Source organism: Protopterus annectens, chromosome 4.part1 (assembly GCF_019279795.1).
Source record: "Protopterus annectens isolate FY-2018-M chromosome 4.part1, PAN1.0, whole genome shotgun sequence".
Lineage (NCBI taxonomy): Eukaryota > Metazoa > Chordata > Ceratodontiformes > Protopteridae > Protopterus > Protopterus annectens.
In genome coordinates, this window is record NC_056734.1 from 193,083,999 (window position 1) to 193,109,163 (window position 25,165).

Here is a 25,165-nt window from a genome sequence, read left to right on the forward strand (position 1 = left end):
CTTAGATAGAAGTGCTTGCAATGGCAAAGGCTACATTTTGAGGCATGTATGCCTCATAAAGTAAATCCTAGAGGTCCCAGGATTTTAAAGATGCCAACATTTGCAGATGCTCATCCTGAGCTTTTGAGTTGTTGGCAGAAGATTAATGTGGATACGTGTGGATACATGTTTTAGCTATCTGACTTTGTTAATTGATTATCTCAAACCTGTGGAGCAATGTTTACTAAATGATATTGATAAGAAGAATTGCAGCTTCGGCTGCTGTCTTTGATAAGGTTATAAAGTGAGGTGTTTGACAATATCTCCTTGTTCAAACATCATCTGATAGCCCTACAAGGAAGAAATTAGAAAGAGATGTGCATGACTTTGCTAATGGACATGTTTTACATGGCCACAGTTTAATAAGGTAACATCATTGCTTTTTGAACAAGAAACATCATCTACTGAAGTAATTGCTGATCAATCTTCAAGTGTCAGTGATTTACCAGTTATGAATAATACACCTTCTGTTAATGTCCCTAATCTTTTTAATACCTCCACTTCAACTAATACAGAACCACCAGTTGTTCGTAAAAGGAACTCATCTCCTCTAATTTACAACAGGTTTTTTCTTCTCCCCCCTTCTCGATTTGGAAAGTGGTTACTACCAAGAAGAACCGCTGTATGAGTCACAGGAGAAAGTGGAGGTTGCTGGCAGTGGATTTAAGCTCCAATCAGGATATCAAACGTATGTGGGAATCACAACAAAATCATTCATTTTTAATTTATCTAGCAAGCAATTTAATAAGTATCAGACATTAGTATTGGAATGAGGCTTGTTGTTTATTCCAGCTTCTGGGGCTGATTATATTTCTATCATCCTTGATTTGAAGATGTTTGCATGCAATGCCATGCTAAAGTGTGTGTTCAAAAGCGAACATACTGATAATTTTTTTAAAAGACCTAGTACATATATATACCGACTATGAGTCCTGCACTTGAAACATTTTGTAATATATGTGAATCTGATTTACGTGAATCTTTTAACTCACAATGCAAAGGTAAAAGATTCTTTCATTTAAATAGGGATGAATATCAAGCTTTAAAGTCATTACAGAATGATGACAGTATTTTGATTCGCCCAGCCAATAAAGACTGTGGTATTGTCATCATGGATAAGTGTTATTACCTAGAAGCGATGTATGATATGGTGAGTGATAAAGGAGTTTATACTGTTATTTCTTTGTCTGATATTGATTTAATGTGTAATTATGCATATAAATCTTTTTATGATTGTTTTAAGTAATATAATTTCTACATATTTACTTAATTATTTTTCTGTTAAATCGCCAATAGTACCTATGCTATATGGCCATCCTAAAATACATAAAGATGCTGTAAAACCTTCCATGAGACCAATAGTCTCAAGTCAAAGCTGGCTAACAGAGGCACTATCAATTTATGTTGAAAAATTTAAAACCAATCCTAGATTCCTCTCCTAATGTTGTTGGTGACACTAAGCAGTTTTCAAAAGATTTAAATGCCTATGTGGCTATAATGCAAGATTCTATTTATGTACACTATTTAATGGGATCTTTAGATGTTCAATCATTATTTACAGCCATCCTTCATATTCAAGGTATCAGTGTTGTTGTTGTCTTATTTGATTCATAAAAGCCAATATGATATTAAAAAGATAGAGTTTATATGTTTGCATTTGAACATATTCTTGAAAATAATGCCTTTATTTTTAATAGCATTTATTATCTTCAAAGTCAGGCACAGCTATGGGAACTCCTTGTGCTAACAGCTATGCCAATATGGTTCTAGCAAACTAGGAAGAAAATTTAATTTTAAACAAAAATAAAATTTGTTGAAAGTATTGGCTTCTACCGTAGATTTGTTGATGATTTATTTTTATGGGCTTGAGTCATTAGATGATTTTACAAAATTCTTACATTAAACTACTGACTTTCTAAATTTTACATGTAAATATTCTTTCTCATAAATATATTTTTAGATGTATCAGTTATGAGAGACTCTAATGGGAAATTTATCCCTGTTTTACATAGAAAGAGTTGTAGGAGAAATAATATTCTTCGTAGAGATAGTATGCATCTGTCCCATGTTTATATTAATATTCTGAAGGGACAAGTAATGTGTATCTCTAGATTAAATGAGGATGATCAAAGATTTATGCATATTACTAAATGTAAAAATGATTTATTGGATCATAAATACAGTGCAGGTGAAGTGAAGAAAATGACTAGTGATGCTGTCACTTTAAGAAGTAGCAGGGCAAAGCCATATTTTTCAGATTCTGAGACTCTGTGTTTTCTACTGATAACCCATCACAACGTCATTCAATAGTACCTTTTGGTTTACAATACTCAAATGATATTAACAGAGTTTGCCAGATAATTTAAAAAAAAATTGGTTGATTCTGAAGTCCAGTCAGCAGCTTAGGAATGTTGTAGGTGAATTTCTGCATTTTTATTGTAAAAATAAAAATAATTTAAAAAGGATTTTGTTTTATAATGTCAATAGATCATTACACTTGTCTCAGTATAAGGGCACTATCCCCAGTGGGGCTTGTAATGTTTGCAAGGTTTTAAATGCTAATAATAATTTTATTCATCCATTTACTAATAAGAGTTTTGTATTTAATGCAAACACTACATGTTCCACTAAAAATGTCATCTATTTGGCTGTATTTCAACAGTGTTATGCATTCTATGTTGGGAGGATGAATTGCTCTGTAAGGGAACAAATGAGAGCATCTAGCTGTGGTACACAGAAAAGACCCAGATAGAAGTGCTTAAGCAAAACATATAACTGAATTTGGTGATGCTCATGTCTTTAATTTTAGAGCCATAGAATGTTTAAATGAAAGTTTACATTTAGGTGATCTTAAAAATACTACAGAACAACATGAAGTCAGGTGGATAGTGAAACTTCAAGCTGATAGAGCCCCTGGTTTAAATGAAATTGTTTCAATTAAATCATATTTGAAAGCACACCCACTTAGATAGTATTGCCTTGATTATGTATGTGATTTTTTGTAAGTGTAAGCTATATATTATTTTAAATATACATAGTTTTAAAGTGTTTTGAAACTAATCTCTAGCATTTTATGGCATGTACACACCCATATTAGCAGGTATGGTGATAGGTAGCTTAATGTAATATGATATATCTTTACTTTTAGTCTGGCGATAGGCTAATTGATGTTAATAAGTTAATTGATCTAAATTATACTTTTATATTTAAGCTGATGTGTGTTTCACAATTGTTGGTCTGATGAAACACTAGTTTTGGGTATGAAAGCACTTACCTATTATTAAACTTGTTTTTATCTGCCATGTCTCTCCTTTTGCATTTTTTATTCGTTTTCAGTTCTTTGGTGCTTAAGGAGTTTATTCACAGTGGCACTTCTAATTTTAATTCTGCTTGTGTAAGTATCCAGAATATAATTTTCTCTCTGTGTTGTAAAAGAAATGTTGCATTGGCTGTATATATATATATATATATATATATATATATATATATATTTTTTTTTTTTTTTTTTTTTTTTTTTTTGTTTCTGGTCTAACTAGGACGTAGTATACATTGGTCACATAGTCCTCAGCTGAAAAATGGATATAGTACCAGACTGTGACATTAAAAGCTTCTGGAATTCTTGATATGTTAGCTGTATATACTTGGCCATATGTCAGTTTCCCTGTAGCCCTATATCAATATATGCACAAACACACACACACACTTATATATATATATATATATATATATATATATAAACAATGACCCATCTGAAACTAAACTTCTACATCTCCTCCCAAAACAATACACCTATCATGGTGATGGTGGATAACTACACTAAACTACTTGGGGTCATCATTGATGACCAACTAAAATTTGACCAGCATGTACTCCACAACATCAAGAAAGCCCACCAAAAACCCGGCCTTCTTTGCAGAAACAAAACCTTTCTCTCCTCTCAATCAAAAATTGCTCTATCACATGCTTACCTTCTTCCAATGCTTCTCGATGGCTCTCAGATATTCACCAACCTGCAGACCTCTCTTATGAACAAACTTGAATCCACCTTTAACAAAGTAGCAAGATTTGCCGCTGAACTTCCTTGCTCCTCATACCACTGTCTTGCTCTACAAAAACTTAAATGGTTAGAGTTCCCTCACAACCTTACTCTCTCCCAGCTCCAGATAATCCCTTCCATTCTATACCAGCCCACATTCTGCGATGCCATATCACCCATCATCTCATCCTGCACCCCAACTAGGACATTCAGGAGCTCTGACCAACACCTTCTGACCAATACCAAACCCAAACTCAATATAGGAAAAAACCTACATAGCTATTACCCGCCAAACTCTGGAATAAACTCCCACTGGACATACAAAACACTACATCCAAACTTCTATTAAAAAAGACTGTGAGAAATCACCTTAGCTTAAATAAACTTTGCCTCTTTTACCAGCCCCCCCCCGACTAACCCACCTCTCCAGACCAATCTCTCACTTCTTTTTCTCCTACTATTACCTAACTCTACCTCCTTCCAAACTCCCACTCCCTTCTCCCCCACTAAACCCTTTCCCTACTCTTACCCCTAAACTATCCTTCACTATTTCAATCTCCTCATCAGTAGAATGGTCAACAAACTACTGTTGCACTCTTATCTCTCCTTCACTGCTACCCAAACACTCCTTACTAGCTTCTTTTCTCTTTAGCTTAATTTCAATTTCTCCTAGACTTCTTCTTCTTTTGGCATTTCCCGGTTAGTGGTCTCCACAGCAGATCATCTGTCCGCTCATGATAGCCAGTGGAGTTTTACAGTGTCCAGCGCGGCGCCTAACCTTCCACAGAAGGCACACACACACACTCACACCTAGGGCCAATTTAGAGTGTCCAATCCACCTACTGCATATCTTTGGGATGTGGGAGGAAACCCACGCAACCACAGGGAGGACATGCAGACTCCGCACAAAAGTCACCCCAGCTGAGAATCGAACCGGAGAACCTCTTGCTGTGAGGTGGCAATGCTAACCACTGCACCACCTCGGCTGCCCTCAATTTCTCCTAAACTACCTACCTTAATATACAGAGCTAGCCAACATTGTATATAATCTGTAATCAGAATTATTACTGTATACTTGCTTTACATTGTTATGTATTTTTTTTTTGTGTACTAGCAAATGTTTTTATTCTTGTAACTTGTATATATTTTGTAACTATGGAGCTTTTCTCCCCGGGTCTCCACTGAAAAAGGACCTCAGCCCAAATGGACCAACCCGGTCAACGAATGTCAAATAAATAAATAAATATACATACACTATATATATATATATATATATATATATATATATATATATATATGTGTGTGTGTGTGTGTGTGTGTGTGTGTGTGTGTGTGTGTATATATATATATATATATATATATATATATATATATATATATATATATAGCTGTATATATATATATATATATATATATATATATATATATATATATATATATATATATAAATATGGATTTGTATCACTTCACTGAAAGACCATTTCACTGAGACCAAGTCACCTAAAGTTTGTTTCACCTAAAACTCATTTCACTGACAAGTAGTACTCTTAAGAGACATGGAAGAGCTCTCAGATCATGTGGCCCAGGCAGGTATGACCCTAGTGCTGAGTAGCATCCTGCCTTCGCCCAGAATTATACCGCAGTATAAGGACAAAATGATTGACTTCAACAATTGACTAAGCTTCTGGTGTCATTCAAAGGGGATCCAGTATCTGTCTGCCTGGGAAGACATGATCAACAAACCACGATGCTTTGCCAAAGATGGTCTGCACCTGTCACCCCTGGGATTCAAGTTACTGGCTAAAGCTCTTGCCACACCATAGTGCCTTTTTTAGGCAAGGTTCAAAGGACAAAACCACCACTGTAACAGATACAAGCATGCAAAATCTGAAGGTAATGCTACTCAATGCTAGAAGTCTAAACCTCAAAATGCACTCTCTTGAGGTACTCCTAAATATGGAGAACATCGATATCTGTGCAGTAACTGAGACTTGGTTCAAGGCTCCAGGGAGCACCCCTGCAATACCAGGCTACAACTCTTACCACACTTTTCGGCCACAAAACCAAGACCGAAATGCCGGCATGATGGGGTCTGAGGTTGGAGCTCATATGAACAATGGGTATTCGTAATCCACAAAGCATTTAAGAGGAAATCCACACTGAGGGGTGAGTAACATGAGATCCACAAAATGACAGCCAGTACTATTTCAAGATAAAGCTAAACATTTCCAGTTCAGAAAAGGAAAAAGGGAAAAGCCTAGGCCCACAGTCCCAGTCGATGCTATAGCACAATCTTATGAAAGTATAAACTGGACAAAGGGGACAGATCAACAAAGCTTCTGCGTGCAAATCATGTGACAGTATAATTAGACTATGAACAGGAACTTCAGCAAATGATTGGGTTCTGAAATGCAAAAGTGAAGACACATGGTGGAACAGTACAGACAAGGCAGTGTTTATAGCAGGAAATGGAGGGAAATCAGAAACAACTGAAATAGAAAGAAAACATTCAAACAGGTTAACAGTTCAAGTATCTGGAGGTGTGGTTTAGAAGAAGGGAAATTTGAATGAGGAAGTCAAAGCTAGATTCAGGAATGCTGCAGCCATCTAGCATAGTATCAAGGGTGGCATGTGAGAGCAGAATGACAAAAGCAGGTGAAAAGCAAGGTGTATAAAACAGTGGTGTGACCAGTGCTCCTCTATGGCACAAAAACCTGAACAATAAAGGCAGAGCAGCTGGGGAATTTGAGGTGATGCAGGAGAAGTGCCTAAGACAGGTAGTAGAATACATATTGTGAACAGGCAAAGAAATGAGAAAATCAGAATGGAAGTAAAGTAATATCTTTTGCAGACAAGGTAAACTAAATTAAGGTAGTTTGCTCGCATGTGCAGGAAAGTAGAACACAATTTGGTAAAGCAGATTTGGGAGAGACAGAAAGTTGCTAAAAAGACATGAGAGCATCAAGCCAGGATATGGAGGGGTGGCATGAAAGAAGATCTGCAACAATTGGGCATGACTGACAAAGTAGGTAAGAGAGTGGCTCTGAATCTAGAGAGGTGGCAACAGCTGATGCAATTCCCTGACCCCATGTAAAAATGGAAAAAGGGAGCTTGATGATGATGATATTGTTGCTTTGTACTATTTTGTAGTGTTAAGCGTACTGAAGCCCTCAAACTACTTTGTGAACTTTCATCTAACTATTAAATGCTGACTGCTTCTGAAGACCCTACTACTGGGCCAGTCCAATCAATCTAGATGTTAGGCCATAGTATTGTAATTCCTCTCTGTTTCAAGGGATGCTCTTTTCCCTGCGGGAACAGTCTGGAATTTGCAGCAGATTATAATTTTTGCACATATTTGGTAACATCACTACATATGTGAGGCCAGTAAGTTACCTCTTTTAGCATTTCCTAAGGTCTATCATACCCCCTACGGACTCCAGCTGGGTCATCATTTGCATGTTGTAGCATAATTTCTCAGTGCCCTAAAGGTAACACCCAGTGGAATCTTTATGAGGTATCACCACACCTAGTAGAAAACGACTTTTAATTGTAATCTGTCATTTTGGTTATATGTCAGCTTACAGTTAGGGCTGATTTGTAGATCACGTTTAAAAATGTTATTTATTATTTGGATTCTGAATGAAATAAAACTTATCTACAGTCTTATGCACCTACAGCATTTTATTAGTCAAAATCAGGTTGATCACTTTGTAAGATACATATTCCTATACTTACATTTTCTGTTGATGAATAACTACATCCTTTCTTGCTTAGGTTGGAAAATGGTCCAGGTTTCTCCTTTAAGGCACCTTCATCAGCTATGTTATTTTTAGTTTTGTCTGGTCCATGCATTTTTGGGTGATTTTTTACCTTTTTATAAATTGTTAAACCATTATCAATATGGTAGTTCTGTAGTGCTCTGCTTTGTTCCACATACAGCTCTTCATCTTCTGGAACTTGGAAAGCTATTTATCTTCAACCTTGTTGAATGTGTGATAAAGTTCCGTCAAACATAATCAGAGTATGTCCATTTGTTCCTGAATTAATGTTATTTTGTGAAGGACAGTCTGATCCCATGTTCTTCTGTGAGGGAATATTATATCCAAACATTAATTAGCTGGTATTTCACATAGGTTACCTCCATTAGATGCTTCCCAGAAGTGACACTTTTGATCAGTACATTGTCCAAGTAATTCCAATTGCCTCTATTTTCTCCATTAGACAAGGCCTTGTGCTGAAAGATACTGAAATCTGAAGTGCAGTTTAGATACCCAAAATAGTATTTCTTACAGGTATAATATTTCATCACAAATGTAAAAGATATTTTGTACTGGTTTTCAGGATCCACCTTTTTGGTCCAGAATTTGTCAACAAAGTCTAATGTTGTGAAATATTTTGCATTCTCTACTACAGCCAATTCCCGGTCTAAACATGGCATGCTCCAGTGAGATTACAGTGCCTGTTGATTCAGGCTTTAGGACAGGCTAGGTGGGAGAGTTTTATACAAATTCACTTATCGTATAATTCCCTTCTTCATCAAGGTGTCCTTGCTATTCTCAATAGATACCAGTGGGATACTGTACTATCATGCATATGCCATCTCTTGCATACACATCCTTAAAATAACTTAATATGTCTTGCATCACTTCTTTCTATTATTTTTATTTTTATTACAGCTGCAATGTCTGAATAGCTTGGTCAACCTGATGCTGGCAATTTGGAAAAGGCAAATTCTTTCTATGTTCCATCCTGTCCTCAGTTGTGTCAGGAACATTTTTAGAACTAACTGTGTACACTTCCTTAGGCTGTTCTGTTTTACCCACTGTATGAAACAGTACACAGCAAAATAAATCCATTAATTTCTCATATTCGTCATTTTTCTCAGTGTAATAGATTTCCTGCAGTAGGATTAACCCACAGCAGTTACCTAATTTACTCCTCCGTTCATCAATGAAAGGAGTTAGCTCCAAATCACATGACTCCCCTATCATTATCGTAGGCTCACTATATGTTTCTGCAGTAATTAGCTCTGTTGTTAGGTTATGCAACATACATCAAGATGAGCCTTAATATGCAGCTGGTATCAAAGCAGGGTGTGGAGTCTAATTTTAACTCTGTGTATCCCAAATGCTTGATCATATGTTTCTTGACCTAACTTTATATTAGCCATCTCACAGAATGCTTTTACATTACCAAGAATTAATAAAGTGATTTCACCTAGAGTATGGCATAGCTTTGGTATGGTCTTTCCTGACCTTAGTCCTTGTGAAATTACATTTATAAGAACAGGATCTGTCCTTGTATATGATCAAGAAAAGTGTCATTAACAAAATCCAGAAAATAAGTATACCAGACATAGACACAGCTGTAAACACCTGCACAGGATGCTGCACTCTCTTCTGTCGTTTTTGGAGAGTTATATTTATTTGTGTATGTGTATGGCCAGACAAAGGATAGAGGCTATCAGTCTTCTTGCAGAAACATTGAATGATAACTGTTACCTTTTGTTATTTTTATCTGAACTGTAGACACCTAACATCCTCCTGCTTCATCACTGTAGCTAGGAGATATAAATCTGTTCTGACTCAGAAAACCATGAATCATCAAGTCATAGCTAAAGAAACTTAGCTGGAGTGAAACTGACTTTAACATAAATGTTTCTTTAGAAGGGACAAGTTCTCATTGTCTCTCAAGTATGTGTGTGTGTGTGTGTGGGGGGGGGGGGGGGGGGTGTTCCAACTGCTCCTGCCCAACTAGTGTGACAAACTGTTCTGAGTCACACATGGCTCCAGAGTAAAGGAAGCAGTGTTGTCAAATTTTAGTAAATGAGTTTCAGTTATTCTGGACAATAACATAAAATCCTGAAACATTTCTTACCTTCACTTAGGTACTGTCCTGCCCCACAGTCATACTGTGACGTCTCCACCCTAAAGACATACAGGTATGTCACAGCACTTCCTCGTGTTCCAAAACTAATAGCATATCATCACACAAAGAGAGTTCTTCAGGTTAATTTCTAAAAATCAGAGTTTACCCATTTCCTGCCTTCTGAAAACTGTCTGCATGTATCTGTCCTTCCTGCTAGTGACCAGCAGTTTGGCATCTACCTGTTTTAAGGATAAAGCCTGTACTCTGCTTCCCATGATTACCTGAAACCCATATGGTTTGACATGTACTTTATCAAAACCTTCTGTCTGCTATGACGGCTTTGTAACATTACACGCTATTGAAGCTGTAAGGTAAGCTGCATGAATGGTTACAGAATTTACTCTCTGAACTGATACCATTTTTTTTTATTTTACTTTATTTTATTTTTTTATAGATATGGGTACTATATAATTTCTTTCTGGACTAGTCTGTTTTGACTAGCATCACAGAATGATTCTCACATTATTATCTAGCCAAGCACCATTATGCTGTTTTTAGTTTATTCCCAAATACATATTTATAAATATATTAATTATATATTAATATATTACATATTATTTTCATCTCAAAAGAGTTATAATCAATTACTGCATGTTTTTAACTTGCATATTATAATCTGGCAATACAGATTTTGCCCAATTAGGTACAGCATATTTTTGAAAACTTACCACAAGTGGCTTGAACATAGCAGTAATTCCAGCTTTCTTTATAGATTTGACATGAAGTGCCTTCAGGTCTAATAATGGCTTCTTGGGCCCAGTTTTCTTCATCATGTTGGTAGCCTGCTTACCTGAAACACAGTAGGTGAGACGTCAGAATGTGGAAACTGCATAGCTTTTATTGCCTGGTTGCAGTTAGACATGTCACATTTGAAGGAGAGCAGATGGTGCTGCTACTTACTACTTCATCAATCACACATTTAGCATGCTCCCAACATGGTAAAGCCTCCTTGTCCACTGCTATTGTTCCCCTAGAAACATCATTCTGATGTCAGGAGCAGCTAATAATCTATTTACTACTTAATAAAAGTATGAGCTACAGTACCCTGACTGTACACCTCTTGTCAAAAAGTAGATGCATGCCAGTACTAAACAATGAAGTCAGTTTTACAGTAAAACAAGACAAAATAAATCAATAAATTAAGAAGACTGGTGCATTTTAGGAAACAGAACATGCAGTCTGCTATATCTGAGACCAAGAACTTGTTTGCAAGCAGTTTCTCTTCTTGCCACATAAGACATTTGTCTTCTTTAAAGTATGACTCTTTAAAGTATGAATTTTGTTTTCAGTAATTTGCTGTCAGTGCTTTAAAAGCATCAGTGTAAAGGAAAGTGGCATATTGGTTCAGCATTTAGCACTCGCATCTTGGTTGGGATGGCTTTTATGTGAGTTTTGATTACATTCTCTGTAGGATTTTTCTTGGTGCTCCAGTTTCCTTCAACATTCCAAAGACATGCAGTTAAATAATTCAAGATTGTCCCTATTATCCAGAGGACTGTGTGTGTGTGTGTTTACAGTGTGAATGCTTCTACAACCAGTAGTGAATTAGCATCTTATCAGAGATTTGTTCCCTGTCTTTTGTTGGTTGCAGAAATAGGCTCCAAACACCCCCCCCCAAACCCTGAAATGGATAAAGTGAGCATTAAAAATAAATGCATGACTTAAATCTTGCTGCCTGTTATCTCTACACAAACTACAGTACTGGTAAAGATCAGCAGTGTATTCACTGAAAGTTGTAACTCAGGTGGTCTGTAGCACTATGTATCTGGACCTGTTGGCCACTTCTTTCACAACATATAACAAACAAGTACAGTATAAAGGCAGCTTAAAAGTACACTACAAATGTTCAAGCCAAGAAAGACCCAATCTAATTTAACCAACCGTTTCATTGCAATACCAGTGGTTCTACAAAACATCCGAACCAGGGACCTAAATCTAGAAGAACAAACAAGATTCTCTGGAGAGATAGGTTCTGAATGCAACCTATTTCCAGCCTGTAGAATAACTTACTAGTACAGGTCAGGCAAAGTACTTCGTTGACAACCTTTGAGGCTGGTCTTGAAGATTGGAAGGTTAGACATAACCAAAGAAAAGCACTGCCAAAGCCCCTTAGAGGAGCAAACAATATCTCAATTCTCCTGTAAGTATAGTTGCAAAGAAAGCACGCTCTAATACCGCCAACAACATTTATTTAGACAGTACCATTTAGTGCTTTCATCCCTGAATCGGAACTTCCTCAGAATCTGCCCTCATACACACCTCACATCCTTAAAAAGACTTTTTTACTAAAGCTCTATGCATTTCTTTTATGTAAAAACACCATACAAAAAAGTAAAAACATATGTAACAACATACATGTTTAAATGAATGTTTGTATAAGTATTTAAATGAATGTTTAAATAAATATTTAGATAAATGTTTAACCCATATGTTGGAAAATTTATGTTAAATGTATCAAAATAAAAATTGTAAATTAAACATCACAGCAATTTCAATGTAAATTCATAAACATATTGATTTAATTTTAACAATGAATATATTCAGTTCATATCATTTAAACCAAGGAGATTTGTTGCATTCAATCTCAGTTGCCATTTAAGCTCCTTAACTTCTGCCATGGTTTCCCAATCACTACCTTGGGTATCAACAGGTATTTTTTTCCAAAATGCAATTACAAACTCTAGTACATGTAAGAAAATTCCTATAAATTGCATTGTTTGTTTTTTTCTCTTTCACATTGTGCATGCACTGAAAATTATTTTATTTAATGCACGTTCGGTTTTACCAATGTAAAAACTTGTACAGCCCTTACACACTGCAATATGCGCTATTTTGCAGTTCTGCAGTTGTTTTTAATGGTATTAATTTTATTGTTTAACCAACTATCGTCTAGTATAAATGAGCATAATTTACACACTCCACATTTTGTGGTACATTTCCCTCTTACTGAGTTACTTATGTTCATGTTGTTTTAGATTGGCAGCTATTCTAAACACAAATAACATATGTTTTTATTTTTTGTATGGTGTTGCTAAGTGGCTTTGGCATTGGTTTTCTTTGGTTATCTATTTTTCTGCTACCGTTCATTGGAAAGGTAAAGGTTAGGCACAAATTCACACTTGGATTGCCATGCACAGCCTTCCTCATTTTTGGAGGTAAGCACAATTATGTGCTTGAAAAAAGAAGCATAAACTTTTAAGTGTCTGCTTAAGTTGTATATGACTAGGCATCTTATGGTCCTTGTGATTGCTTCACTAATATTGCCCCTAGGTTCCTATAAAAAGTATCAGCACTTTGCCAATTCAGTTACCACAGACTCTGCAATCATTGGGGCCATTAAGGAAGGTTTTTCTCATCATCTAGGTTACAGGAGAGGTGAAGAAAGGTCCTGCAATGGCATTCTAACGTCACTATGATTCCTTCACAAGGATCTTCCATGGCGGTCACTATCAGTAATGCCAACAAAGGTTCTTCCCTTCACAATATTAATGAGGATTGTAACTTGTTACACAATGTTTTTGGCAAAGCCTCTAATCCTTTTTGCGATTTGATAAGTGTTTCTTCAAATTCACAAGTAACTGCACAAGATGCTGACTGTTTGGATAGTGCTTTAAACAGCTGTAAACACGTTTTTACATTGGAAAAGTTAGCTATTAAGACTGTTTCTTTACAGTTGGAAATATTCTATTTAGAAGATAACATTAATTTAGGCTGTGTACCTTTTGGCTTGAGGTTTTATACATTTCCTAACTGTGCTCAGTATGGTGATCCATTGCACAAACAATTGGTTGAGCTTTTTAACAATACTGGGCTCACCTTTATGTGTATGTTAGTTCAACATTATAAGGTTGAATTGGAAAAATTGAAGGCTGAAATGGAGACACTGAACATTAAAGTTAGAACATCAGAAGTGTTTTCTAACTTTTATACTTTTTACCATGGCATTCCTGCTAAGGTTAGTAGGCATAGAGCTTCTGTTGTTAACTGAAAGCAAGGTTTTAAAGATAGCCATGACAGAACTAACCAGAATCAGGTTAATACTATTGTTAATGTGACTCCTACTACCGTATCTCAAGAGTCTCAATCTCCTGTTTCTGGTGTCGGACAAAACAACACAGGGATTAGACATACAGAAACAGTTGTTTCTTCTACTTCTTCAAACTCTTCCAATAACATCCCTGGTCCTTTTTTAGTGGACAGCGCAGGGAAAAAAAAACTCTAAATGGTCGAACAACAACCAAATCAAGAACAAAGGGGGACGGAAGGGTGTTGAGTGTGTAAATTACGCTCATTTATACTAGAAGATAGTTGGTTAAACACTGTACTTAGTGATGATACTGTTTCTGTTTTGAAGCGTGGTTTTTCATTTATTCCTGTTAATACTGTTAACACATCTAGACTTATTGTGGGTTTAAAACTTTACTCATGTAAATTAAACCTCAAATATATTTTTGATGGTATACAAGGTTTAGACAACAGTGGGCCTATGGTAAAAAGAAGAAGTGTTTACAACCCAGTGTTACATCCTACATTACAGGTTTTTAACAACTTGTGTGGAAAACAGTTTAGGATGTTATGTACTAATCATTCAGGTGTGCAGAACCTGCCATTTAATGAGTTATCAGCCTTGAAAGATTTAGCCAATAAACATGATTTACGAGTGATGTAGGCTGATAAGGGGATTTTATAGTAGTCATGAATACTGTTGACTACATTTCTTCCCTTTTGAGATTGTTGGGGGATGAGACGTGTTATAGGGTTGTCACCCCAGAGTTTATCAAGCAAAGTTTCACCAATGTAGACATTATTTTGTTTGACTTATTTAGTCAGGGGAACATTGATCATTCCACCTATAGTTTTTTGCAGGTAGAGTTCCCTAAACTGGTGACACTATCTGGCATACCTAAAGTGCATAAAGGTAAAAAACATCCTCCTTTCCGGCCAATAGTGTCAGACAGTTTTTCTAAGACAGAACCTATGTCTATTTGGTTAGATGACATTCTAAATCCTGTTGTACAGAAGTCCAAGTATTTTTTATGTGATTCTTGGCATCTGTTGGAACTTTTGTCTCAAGTCAATTGGGAAACATTTCCATTCCCTTTTGTTTCACTTGACGTGACTACATTATACACATGTACTGAACAGGGAAGTGGTTTGAGTTTGTTACGAGAGTACTTAAGTCAGTACACTAACACTGACAATGACATGGTGAATACTGTTTGTGTTCTTATGGAACTTATACTTGAGAACAATTTTTTTCAAGTTTGAAGACCTTTTGTTTCAACAAACCACAGGTGTGGCCATGGGGTAGCGGCTAGCACCTTCGTTTGCAAATTTAGTCATGGCTTTGTGGGAATTGCAACACCTTACCACACACACCATGGCTGACAACATAGCCTTTTATAGACAGTATATTGATGATTTAATTTTTTTGTGGAGGGGTGATATGGAGTCTTTTTCTACATTAGTTTGTGATTTGAATAATTCAACCAACTTTCTCAAGTTTACTATTGGACATTTTGGTAATGACATAGATTTTTTGGACATCCATTTGAAAATAGATGCCCTTAACTGGGAATTTGTTAGCCAAATTTATAGGAAATCTACTTCCTTGAATCAACACCTACATAAAGATAGTTTACATCCTAGTCACATGAAGCGTGGAGTAGTTAAGGGACAATTTATACATTTGAGTCATTTAACTAGTAACCATATGTTTTTTATTACTGAGGTCAGGAAACTTTTTTGTTTTTTTCAACAGAGGGGTTATGACTCTGGTTGGTTGGACAATATCATTTCTGAAGTTATGAGGCTCACAGACAATACTGCATGACCAATTTTGGGTAGTGAAGATTCAAACAACAGTGAGTCTGGGTCTGCGGCTATGGTTATTATTCCTAGGGCTGTGAATGAAAAAACAGTGAATTATAGACTGGCTTTTCCCATTCCAATATCTTTTTGACAACTGGAAGGTTATTTTAGGCAATCCAGACTTAGTTAAGACTTTGGGAGACAAACCATTGATCACTTATAAAAAGACAGTCAACATTAAATCCATTCTTGAAAGTGACAGCAGAGATTATAAGTTAAAAGTTGACAACCCAAGCACTTACCCATGTGGACAGTGTCGACAATGTAGATTCATTATAGGTTCATCCTCTATTAAATTTAAAGACATCAATAGGACCTTTTGGGCTAAGGGGCATTACACTTGCGAAACATCAAATGTGGTGTATGTGGCTGTCTGTAATTCTTGTAAATATTTCTATGCAGGAAAAAACATTAGAGATTTAGATAGGAGGGTTTATGAACATACCTTGGCTATTAAGAAAAAAGACCCTTCCAATGCCCTAACCAGACATTCAATGACTTGTGTTGATTTCAAGAAATTTTCTTTTTAAGTTTTGGAGAAAGTAGATGCTAGTTTGTTTAGTGGCAATTTTACGATTATTTTAGAATGTCGTGAAAGTCTTTGGCAAATTTTATTGGTAGCTGACCAGCCCCCAGGTCTGAATGAAATGGTCAACATCAAGTGCTTTTTACAAGCACAAAGACTTTGATATTTTATTTGTATTATTTATTTGAGATGTATTGATCTATTTATAATATTTGCAAATAAGTATTTTTTGCACACAAAGTTTATCAAGGTATTGCTATACTGCTATTAGTATTTGCAGTTATGTATTAATGTGATTTTACACCGAGATGTGTCTTTAAATTTTGAATGATTTGTTATCATGTGACTTTTGACATTTTGAATTTATTGGTCTGTGTGATGGGTGACTTTGTTTCTGATGAAGTCCAGTTGAATTAAAAGTGGATGAAAGTGCTAAGTGGGTGTCTGGATTCTTTTGCTGCATTGTCTACAGTATCCGAGTTCTCCTGTAAGGATAGTTACAAAGAAAGCACGCTCCAATACCACCAAAAACATTTATTTAGACAGTACCATTTAGTGCTTTCATTCTTGAATTGGAACTTCCTCAGAATCTGCCCTCATACACATCTCACAGCCTTAAAAAGGCTTTTTCCTAAAGCCCTATGCATTTCTTTTATGTAAAAACACCATACAACAAAGTAAAAATATATGTAACAAAATACATGTTTAAATGAATGTTTGTATAAGTATTTAAATGAATGTTTAAATAAATATTCAGCCCATATGTTGTAACAATTATGTTATATGTATCAAAGTAAAAATTGTAAATTAAACATCACAGCAATCTCAATATAAATTCATAAACACGTTGATTTCATTTTAACACTGAATATATTCAGTTCATATAATTTAAACCAGGGAGATGTGTTGCATTCAATCTCAGTTGTCATTTAAGCTCCTTAACTTCCAACATGTTTTCCTAATCACCACCTTGTATATCAACCGGTATCTTTTTTCCAAAATGCAATTATAAACTCTAGTACATGTAAGAAAATTCCTATAAATTGCATTGTTTGTTTTTTCTCTTTCACATTGTGCATGCACTGATACATTCTTTTTATTTAATGCATGTTCGGTTTTACCAATGTAAAAACTTGTACAGCCCTTACACACTGCAATATACGCTATTTTGCAGTTCTACAGTTGTTTTTAATGGTATTAATTTTATTGTTTAACCAACTGTCTATCTTCTAGTAAAAATGAGTATAATTTACACACTCTACATTTTGTGGTACATTTCCCTCCTATTCAGTTACTTATGTTCATGTCGTTGCATTAAAAAAATTGTTTTAGATTGGCAGCTATTCTAAACACAAATGACATATGTTTTTATTTTTTGTACAGTGTTGCTAAGTGGCTTTGGCATTGTGTTTCTTTGGTTATCTATTTTTCTGACACCGTTCATTGGAAAGGTAAAGGTTAGGCACAGATTCACACTTGGATTGCCATGCACAGACCTCCTCATTTTTGGAGGTAAGCACTATTATGTGCTTGAAAAAAGATGCATACACTTTTAAGTGCCTGCTTAGGGTGTATATGATTAGGCATTGTATGGTCCTTGTGATTGCTTCACTAATATTTTCCCTAGGTTCCTATAAAAAGCATCATACCACAGACTCAGCTAATTGCTGGGCAAATACATAGACAATTGGCTGCTTATTTTGCAAAATAGGAATACTTGTAGGTATAGTAACTGAGCTGCTAGGAAAAGTTTATCTTTTAAAAACTGACATACAGGTGGATACCAACAAGATTAATTTTCTAGATGTATGTTTGTATAATAGGATTCTTCTGCATCACATAATGATTCATATAGGAAGTCAGCAGAAGTTATTGATGTTCTTTTTGTCAAGAGCAATAATACCTTCAATAATAATCCAAATATTTTTCTAGGATATATCAATCTAGTTATTAGGACTGTTTCAGATTTCAAGCAAAGGTATGAAGGACATAATATAGAAGTTAACAGAGTCTTATTTCATGAATGTCCATCTATTTTAATTTTAAAGACATGGAGCTGGCAGAGTGTAGAGTGCACAAGGGTCATGTGGTTCCTTTGCTGCTTGGCAACAATCAGTATAGGAAAGAAAATGTTATTGCTTCCAGTCGATCAAATGCTTTTTGCAGCATACAGCTAACTAAACAAATAAAAGGAATAGTTCCTCTCAAATGGAACATTTTAAGATCTGACTAGTAAGTAAAAAAACATTCATGAATATTCAAGTTTTATACATAAGTGTAAGGAATCTGAACTGGATTTTTAGAAGAAGTTACCAGGCACATATCCTTCCTTGCACTGCAATGCTTATTGTTTTTTTTTTTTTTTTTTGCTTTATTTATCAGAGTGAGTACTGTCAATATCCGGATACATTAGAAAATGTTTGTTTGAATGAACTGATAGCAATTTACAAGGTGTAGTCTACATAGCTTTTTGTAGATGCTTATGTGTCTATATAGGCACAAATGAACAGGCTTTGCATGTCCATAAAAGGAATATTATTGTAAAGAAAATTGCTTCAATGCTATTTTCGGGATATAAGGACCTAAAAAGATTATTATGAGTCCCACATCACTCCAAACTTGTATTAAAGACTCTATCACCAAATAAAGAGTTAAGGTGACTTTTAAATGGCGTTAAACTGTTACAACTCCTTATATCCAAGGGAAGATGGTTCAATAGTCCAGCTACTCTAACAATATAGAAGTTTCTCTTACACATCCATTATTTATTATTTTTCATAAACAGATTATTATTTTTTGTGTTTAAGTTATGACCAGCAAAAGTAACACTCATAGTAACACTCAGTAAAGGGTTCTGTAAATACTCAATATGCCCATATCATATCCCACTCATTAGCCTATAGCAACTGCAGTATACCACTGTAGGAAAATTTGCCATAGAAGGCAAAATGTTTAGTGTACTACTTCGGTACTCTCTCCAACTTAGTCATACCCTTTCGACCACAACTGCAAAAACAGCTCCATATACTAAGATGGGCCCAACCATATTTTTATACAAAAGGAAAAAGATCTCCCTGCATCTTGAGAATTTAACAGACTTTAAGTATGTTTTTGATTAAACAATAATCCTTCCTAACTACTGTATTAAATGAGTAGATGCATTAAGATTGTCCCATCTGTCTGGTAGCTAGTACAGATGATTAAGATTATGAGCTGTTAATGGGTTTATTCTTATAGCACAGGTTTGATTCCCTGAGCCTTCATTTGCCTACTGTATAAGCTTGAGCAAGGCATTTAACCAGAAAGTGCTTTGGAACAATTGGGTAGTTGGGCTAGTTGCCTCCTAGATTGTATCTCTACTGATGAACCTATGGACTTATAATGCCTATTCCTTTAAACTCAATACAACACCCAATACATTTATGGGTACTTATTATTTGATAAATCAAGATGTATGATTTTATATTTGCTACAAAAGTAACAGATGTGATGTCCATTTGACCAGAGATATAGATGATCTGAAATATTTTCTTGGTCTCTTAGGGATGTCATGATCCCTGCTTGGTTTATATAATTTACCTTCTCACCATGAGGCATGATGGACATAACCAAATTAAACAGAAAAGGTCCCAACATGCCTGGAGTACTCCTGTATGAACCTCAGGATTTAACATGCCTAATCTTCATACTAGACTACCTAGATGCAAACCATTCAACAATCAATAAGAAGATATATGTTTTTTATGTCCCAAGCTTGCAATGTTTTAATAGTTGGGTAATTTGGCATCATATCAAAGACTTTACCTGAATCAAGAAGTACTGCATCCACTGGCAAACCATTGTCTAGTGCATCAATGACATTTAATAAAAATCAATCACATCTGTAATACGTGATCTTCCATAAATAAAACCAGGTTGTGAAATATTAACCTGGAACTTGTCTGCCTCAATATACATTAATAATGATTTTCAAAACATTTCTGTAAAAAGCAAGTTAAGGTTATTGTTCTATACTTTTCTGGGTTGTGCATATCTTGCACTTTGTGCACTGGGGTGATTAAAGCTACCTTTCAAAATAAAGGCACATAATGTTCGACTGTATTCACGTTGAATAAATAAGTAATGCAAAGACTAACAACACAATCCTTAATTTTATTCAAAACATACTCATTTCAGTTGTCAAGTCCAGCAGCAGTAGAACTCTTAACTCTATTTAAGGATCCTTGTACCCATTCTATCGGAATTTTGGCAATGTTTTGGTGAGACAGATTGACAGAACATACTTTACACTGCCCACATACTGTAACATTTTTAGAAAATAAGGCAGCCAATATACAAGGTACGTTTTGCTTCTCTAAAATGAGGACATCACCCTGTTTTAGCAATAGTCTAGTTGTACTAGCATTGCCATAAATGTTTTACATTTTATATATATATATATATATATATAGTTCCCCTTCGCAATCTCAAATTACTGAATGCTCGAAATTCAGTAACTCGAGACTGTAAAGTCGAAAACCCATAAGCGCGAATCTGCACAAGCGCGAATTCACATATCTCAAATTTGCGCTTATGCATGTCAGCTACAGGATGGGAAGTGTGTGAGTTGGGATGTGTTATGGAAGTGAAGGTAAGTGAGTGTATGTGTGTGTTTTGTAAGTTGTGTGTGTGGGTTAGGGTAGGTAGGTGGGAGTATGAGTGTAAGTGTTGGATGTGTCTGCATTTGTGTGTGTGTGCGAGGCAGTTTAAAATGTCTGTGTGGTGTTTTTTATTTTGGTATTAGTGCAATTTTGGAGTTAGAATATATAAGTAGGGGGGTGTGAGGGGTGCAGGGGGGCTTGCCCTCCCTGCATGCATGTAGTGTAGGGCTTGTAGTTTCTGTGATGTGGGTTGTATGGTGTGCGTGTTGTGTGGTGTATGTATTGTGTATGTTTGGGGTTTTTTGTTTTCGTGCTTGTGGGTTTCAGGATTTTTGTTGGTTCGACTTTACAGTCTTGAGTTACTGAATTTAGAGCATTCAGTAATTCGAGATTGTGAAGGGGAACTCTATATATATATATATATATATATATGTATATATATCCAGGCTTGCCTCAAGGAACCCCTCTCTAATATTTTAACATATTTTTTTCTTCCATTTTACATTGGACATGTTTAGATTCCATTGCATCGTTACTCTGCAACTGATTGTTATATGCTATGTCTTTGCCAATTGGCCAAGGTCATGGCTGAAAGGGTACAAAGTCCAGCCCACTTACCCAGTTAACAAATGATATATAAATAAATAAAAATATAAATAAATAAAATATTTATTTGAATTGTACCTTCAGAAAAGAATGTTAGCTACATTCCACAATTAAAGTCTTGCATTTTTAATACGTTTCATGTATCATGGCTCTGTCAAACTTATATGGACATTTCATTAAATGCAAATAAATATTTTGTGTCTCCTTTTGTGTTTTTAAACTACATTAATTAGATTTAAGAGTTGTTAATGCTTGACATCTTTAACAAATTATTGTTTTTACTTTTGTCATGTGATATGAATTGAGGGATATTTAAATAAGGAATTTCTGTAGTCCCTTTTAATGACTGATGAAAGATACAGGTTTATATGTTAATGTTTGAAAACTAGCATGTTGTGCTCTTTTGTTTGAACAATGGTATTATTTGTTTTACTTTAGCTAGCATTTAAATTAATGTGTATTTGTGTATCAACATCTTGCTCTCCTGGGCATTTTGCAGCCATAGGAACTTTTTCTTTTTGTTGTTTACAGCGGTGGTGGTGCTGCGGTAGCATTGTCGTCTCGCAGTAAGACGTTGTCCTGTTCGATTCTCAGCTAGAGTGTCTTCTGTGTGGAGACATGCATGAATAGGCATACCTTCGTTGAAGGTTGTGCATCAGGACCAGCAACTCAGCACGTAAAAATCTTCTGCCAATCATTAGCACACCGGAGTTCTGCTGTGGCGACCCCTAACCGGAAAAAGCTGAAAGACACCTCAACAACAACAGATATTTCATATAAATAGTGCTAACAGAACATATAAACATAACATGAGCCCAATAGGTGGTTCTGTCAAAGAGAGTGGCCAGTAGCTACTTAGTATATAAAGAGGGACAGATGCACTGGATATCCTGGACCAGAAGGCCATGACACATGCACTGACCAAAAAGAGTCATTCATACATACAAAAGACGGAACAACATAGTTGTAATTATAACGGATAAAGTTAAGGCCATGGAGAAAACAGGATCATGGGCATGTTGCTGGCAAATTAAATGGGCAGACCGAATCCTTACCTACCAATAATGCGTATGTAGCTATATTTCTGCTCTCTCTCTAAGACACGTAACTGCTACAAAGAGCAGAATGTGTGTCTATAAACATTAATGTGTTATGTGTCTATAAACATTAATGTGTTATGTGTCTATAAACATTAATGTGTTATGTGTCTATAAACATTAATGCGTTACTCTTTGTCAGTCAAATTTTCTTTAATGTGAAACAAACTAGACCTAAAACAATGTCACAGACTTAAAACAAGAACAAGTACAGAGTAAAACAGATCATTAATGATGATATATGACATCTGAAACCCTTATGATGTAGCAGTAGGGTCTCAAAGTCATCAACAACTAGACATTGACTAGTAATGTGTGCAGCATATCCCCCATAGTTCTAGACTTACCTGGGGACAGTTGATTCATCTGCTTTCCCCTTGGCATCTTAGTTGCCTGCTGCAGCACAGTGGGACTGCTGGCTGTAACTTGATGTAAGGGAACAGGAGTCTGCTGAGGTGGCACTGAATTCACCAGCAGATGATCCTTTGACAAAGAAAAGTTATGCATTACTCACTACCTAAAGGTAATTGCTTATAATAATCACATATGCAGTCTTCATGTAGATCTCTGCTGAAGTCACGTCTTCTCACACACAGTATGACTCTAGTAATATTGTGAACTGCAAAATGATCACTTAACATGTCAGTTATTTAGCTTAATCTCCACATCACTGCATTACAGCTAATTAACCAATTTCTGTTATCAACTTGTTCACCTATTAAGATATTCTCAAATGTTACTCCTGAACAAATAAGAAAAAAATATCCAATAGCACTTGTTTTCTTCTGCTAACCACACAATGCATGTTTGAATCCATATTTTGTTGCCATTTAGTTTTTTTGGGGAGACATGCATGATGGGAAGTTTGAATGAAGAGAGCAAAGCTAGACTCAGGGGGAGCTGAAGTCAACTGGCATAGACTGCCAGTAAGGTGTATTAAACAGTGGTGTGACCAGTACTACTGCATGGTACAGAAACCTGAGCAGTAAAGGCAGACCATCTGAGGAAAACAGATAAGATGAAATACCTGAGATGGATGTTGAATGTACACTGTGGGACAGATGAAGAAATGAGGACATCAGAGTAGAAGCCAAAATAGTTGATGCAGTACCTGACCCCATGTAGAAAATGGAAAAAAAGGGGGTTGTTGATGATGATGATGACGGCGATGACAATGATAATGTACTGAGAATTGTGTGAGGCTGTGGGTAGAGCAGGAGAACAAGAAGATATGGAAAAATTAGAAAAAGGTCAGTATGGGCTAAATGTAGATATCTGTGAAGCAAAGCAACATGGTGTGTGGAAGACTTAAACTTGGGATGCCCAGTACATGATCAAGAGATGAGGGTGTTACATAGGTGGTATAAGACTTTCAGCATCTTCAAAGTGCATGGTACAGCTTTTTTTAAGGATATCACAACTTTATCAATATTTTGAGTACCAGTATGTAGCCATGTGGTCAGCTTTCCTGTGCACTGTTGCACAATCTGTAAGCAAAGCTGCAAGACCAGGCAACATATCACCTTGTATTGTCTTACTAGTTCTTAACACTATGAACAGAAATGTTATGTGGTCAGAAGTAAAGCTAGAAGATTCATTTAAATTTGTCTGAGATGTGATGCAATTGCAGCCTTCAGATTATCTCTCTTTTAAAGGCGTTTAGCCAGGAAATGGAAAATGTGAATCTAGATAACTGACTTACTCTTGACTGCAAGCGGAATAGCTAATAAGCCTGAAAAAGTACAGTGTGTCAAATTTCTGTGTGTCACAAAAGAAGAAGAAGAAAAAGTGGTGGTTGATTCAGCACCCCAAGCCCATCTTAGAATATCAAAAATGGAGAGAGAGAGTGAGACAGCACCGAATATGAGAGTTGTATCTGTAATGGAGGAGTTTCTTAGTTACATTGAGCTTATAAGGTCTACAATATCTCTACAGTTCATTCTTCATGAGGGGATAATGGTCTATAGAAGATATTGATACTTATTTTACTAAATGAAAGAACTGATGCAAGCATGATTTGTTAGTAATTGACAGAATTTAATGTGGCATTAGATATGATTATAAAAGAGGCAGGTTACTACAAAAAAAGTTTAATCTTAAAGTCATAGATGTTTGTGGAATAATAATTATTTCAGCTCAGTTAAAGAATTTGAAGTTAACAAAGCTGCATGTGACAGTATCAGTGAGAAAAAAGTGAACAATTATAGTGATATGAGTTGTTAGAATCACAAGAGAAATGATAAAGTATAAAATGCATGCTGTGGATAAGTTTGGCAAAATATCATTATAAGTATGATAAAAGAAAATGTCTAAATTAAGTAAAATATGTAATAAATAACGTTGATGATGTATATGTGTAGGAACTGCACAGAATCTCAGAGGAAGAACTAAAAAGGAATTGCACAAAATGTTGTGCATG

General features: G+C 35.7%; 1 protein-coding gene across 1 annotated transcript in view; it reads right to left on the reverse strand.

Annotated features, from left to right (window-relative positions):
- Positions 1-25,165, reverse strand: part of LOC122801197 (espin-like protein) — a 929,965-nt gene that overhangs the window by 48,162 nt on the left and 856,638 nt on the right. Inside the window, exons 7-8 of the mRNA XM_044070755.1 lie at positions 23,094-23,229; positions 10,675-10,796 (exon numbers count right to left, since the gene is read on the reverse strand). Coding sequence (XP_043926690.1) covers positions 10,675-10,796; positions 23,094-23,229 — 258 coding nt within the window. The remainder of the gene's footprint in view (positions 1-10,674; positions 10,797-23,093; positions 23,230-25,165) is intronic.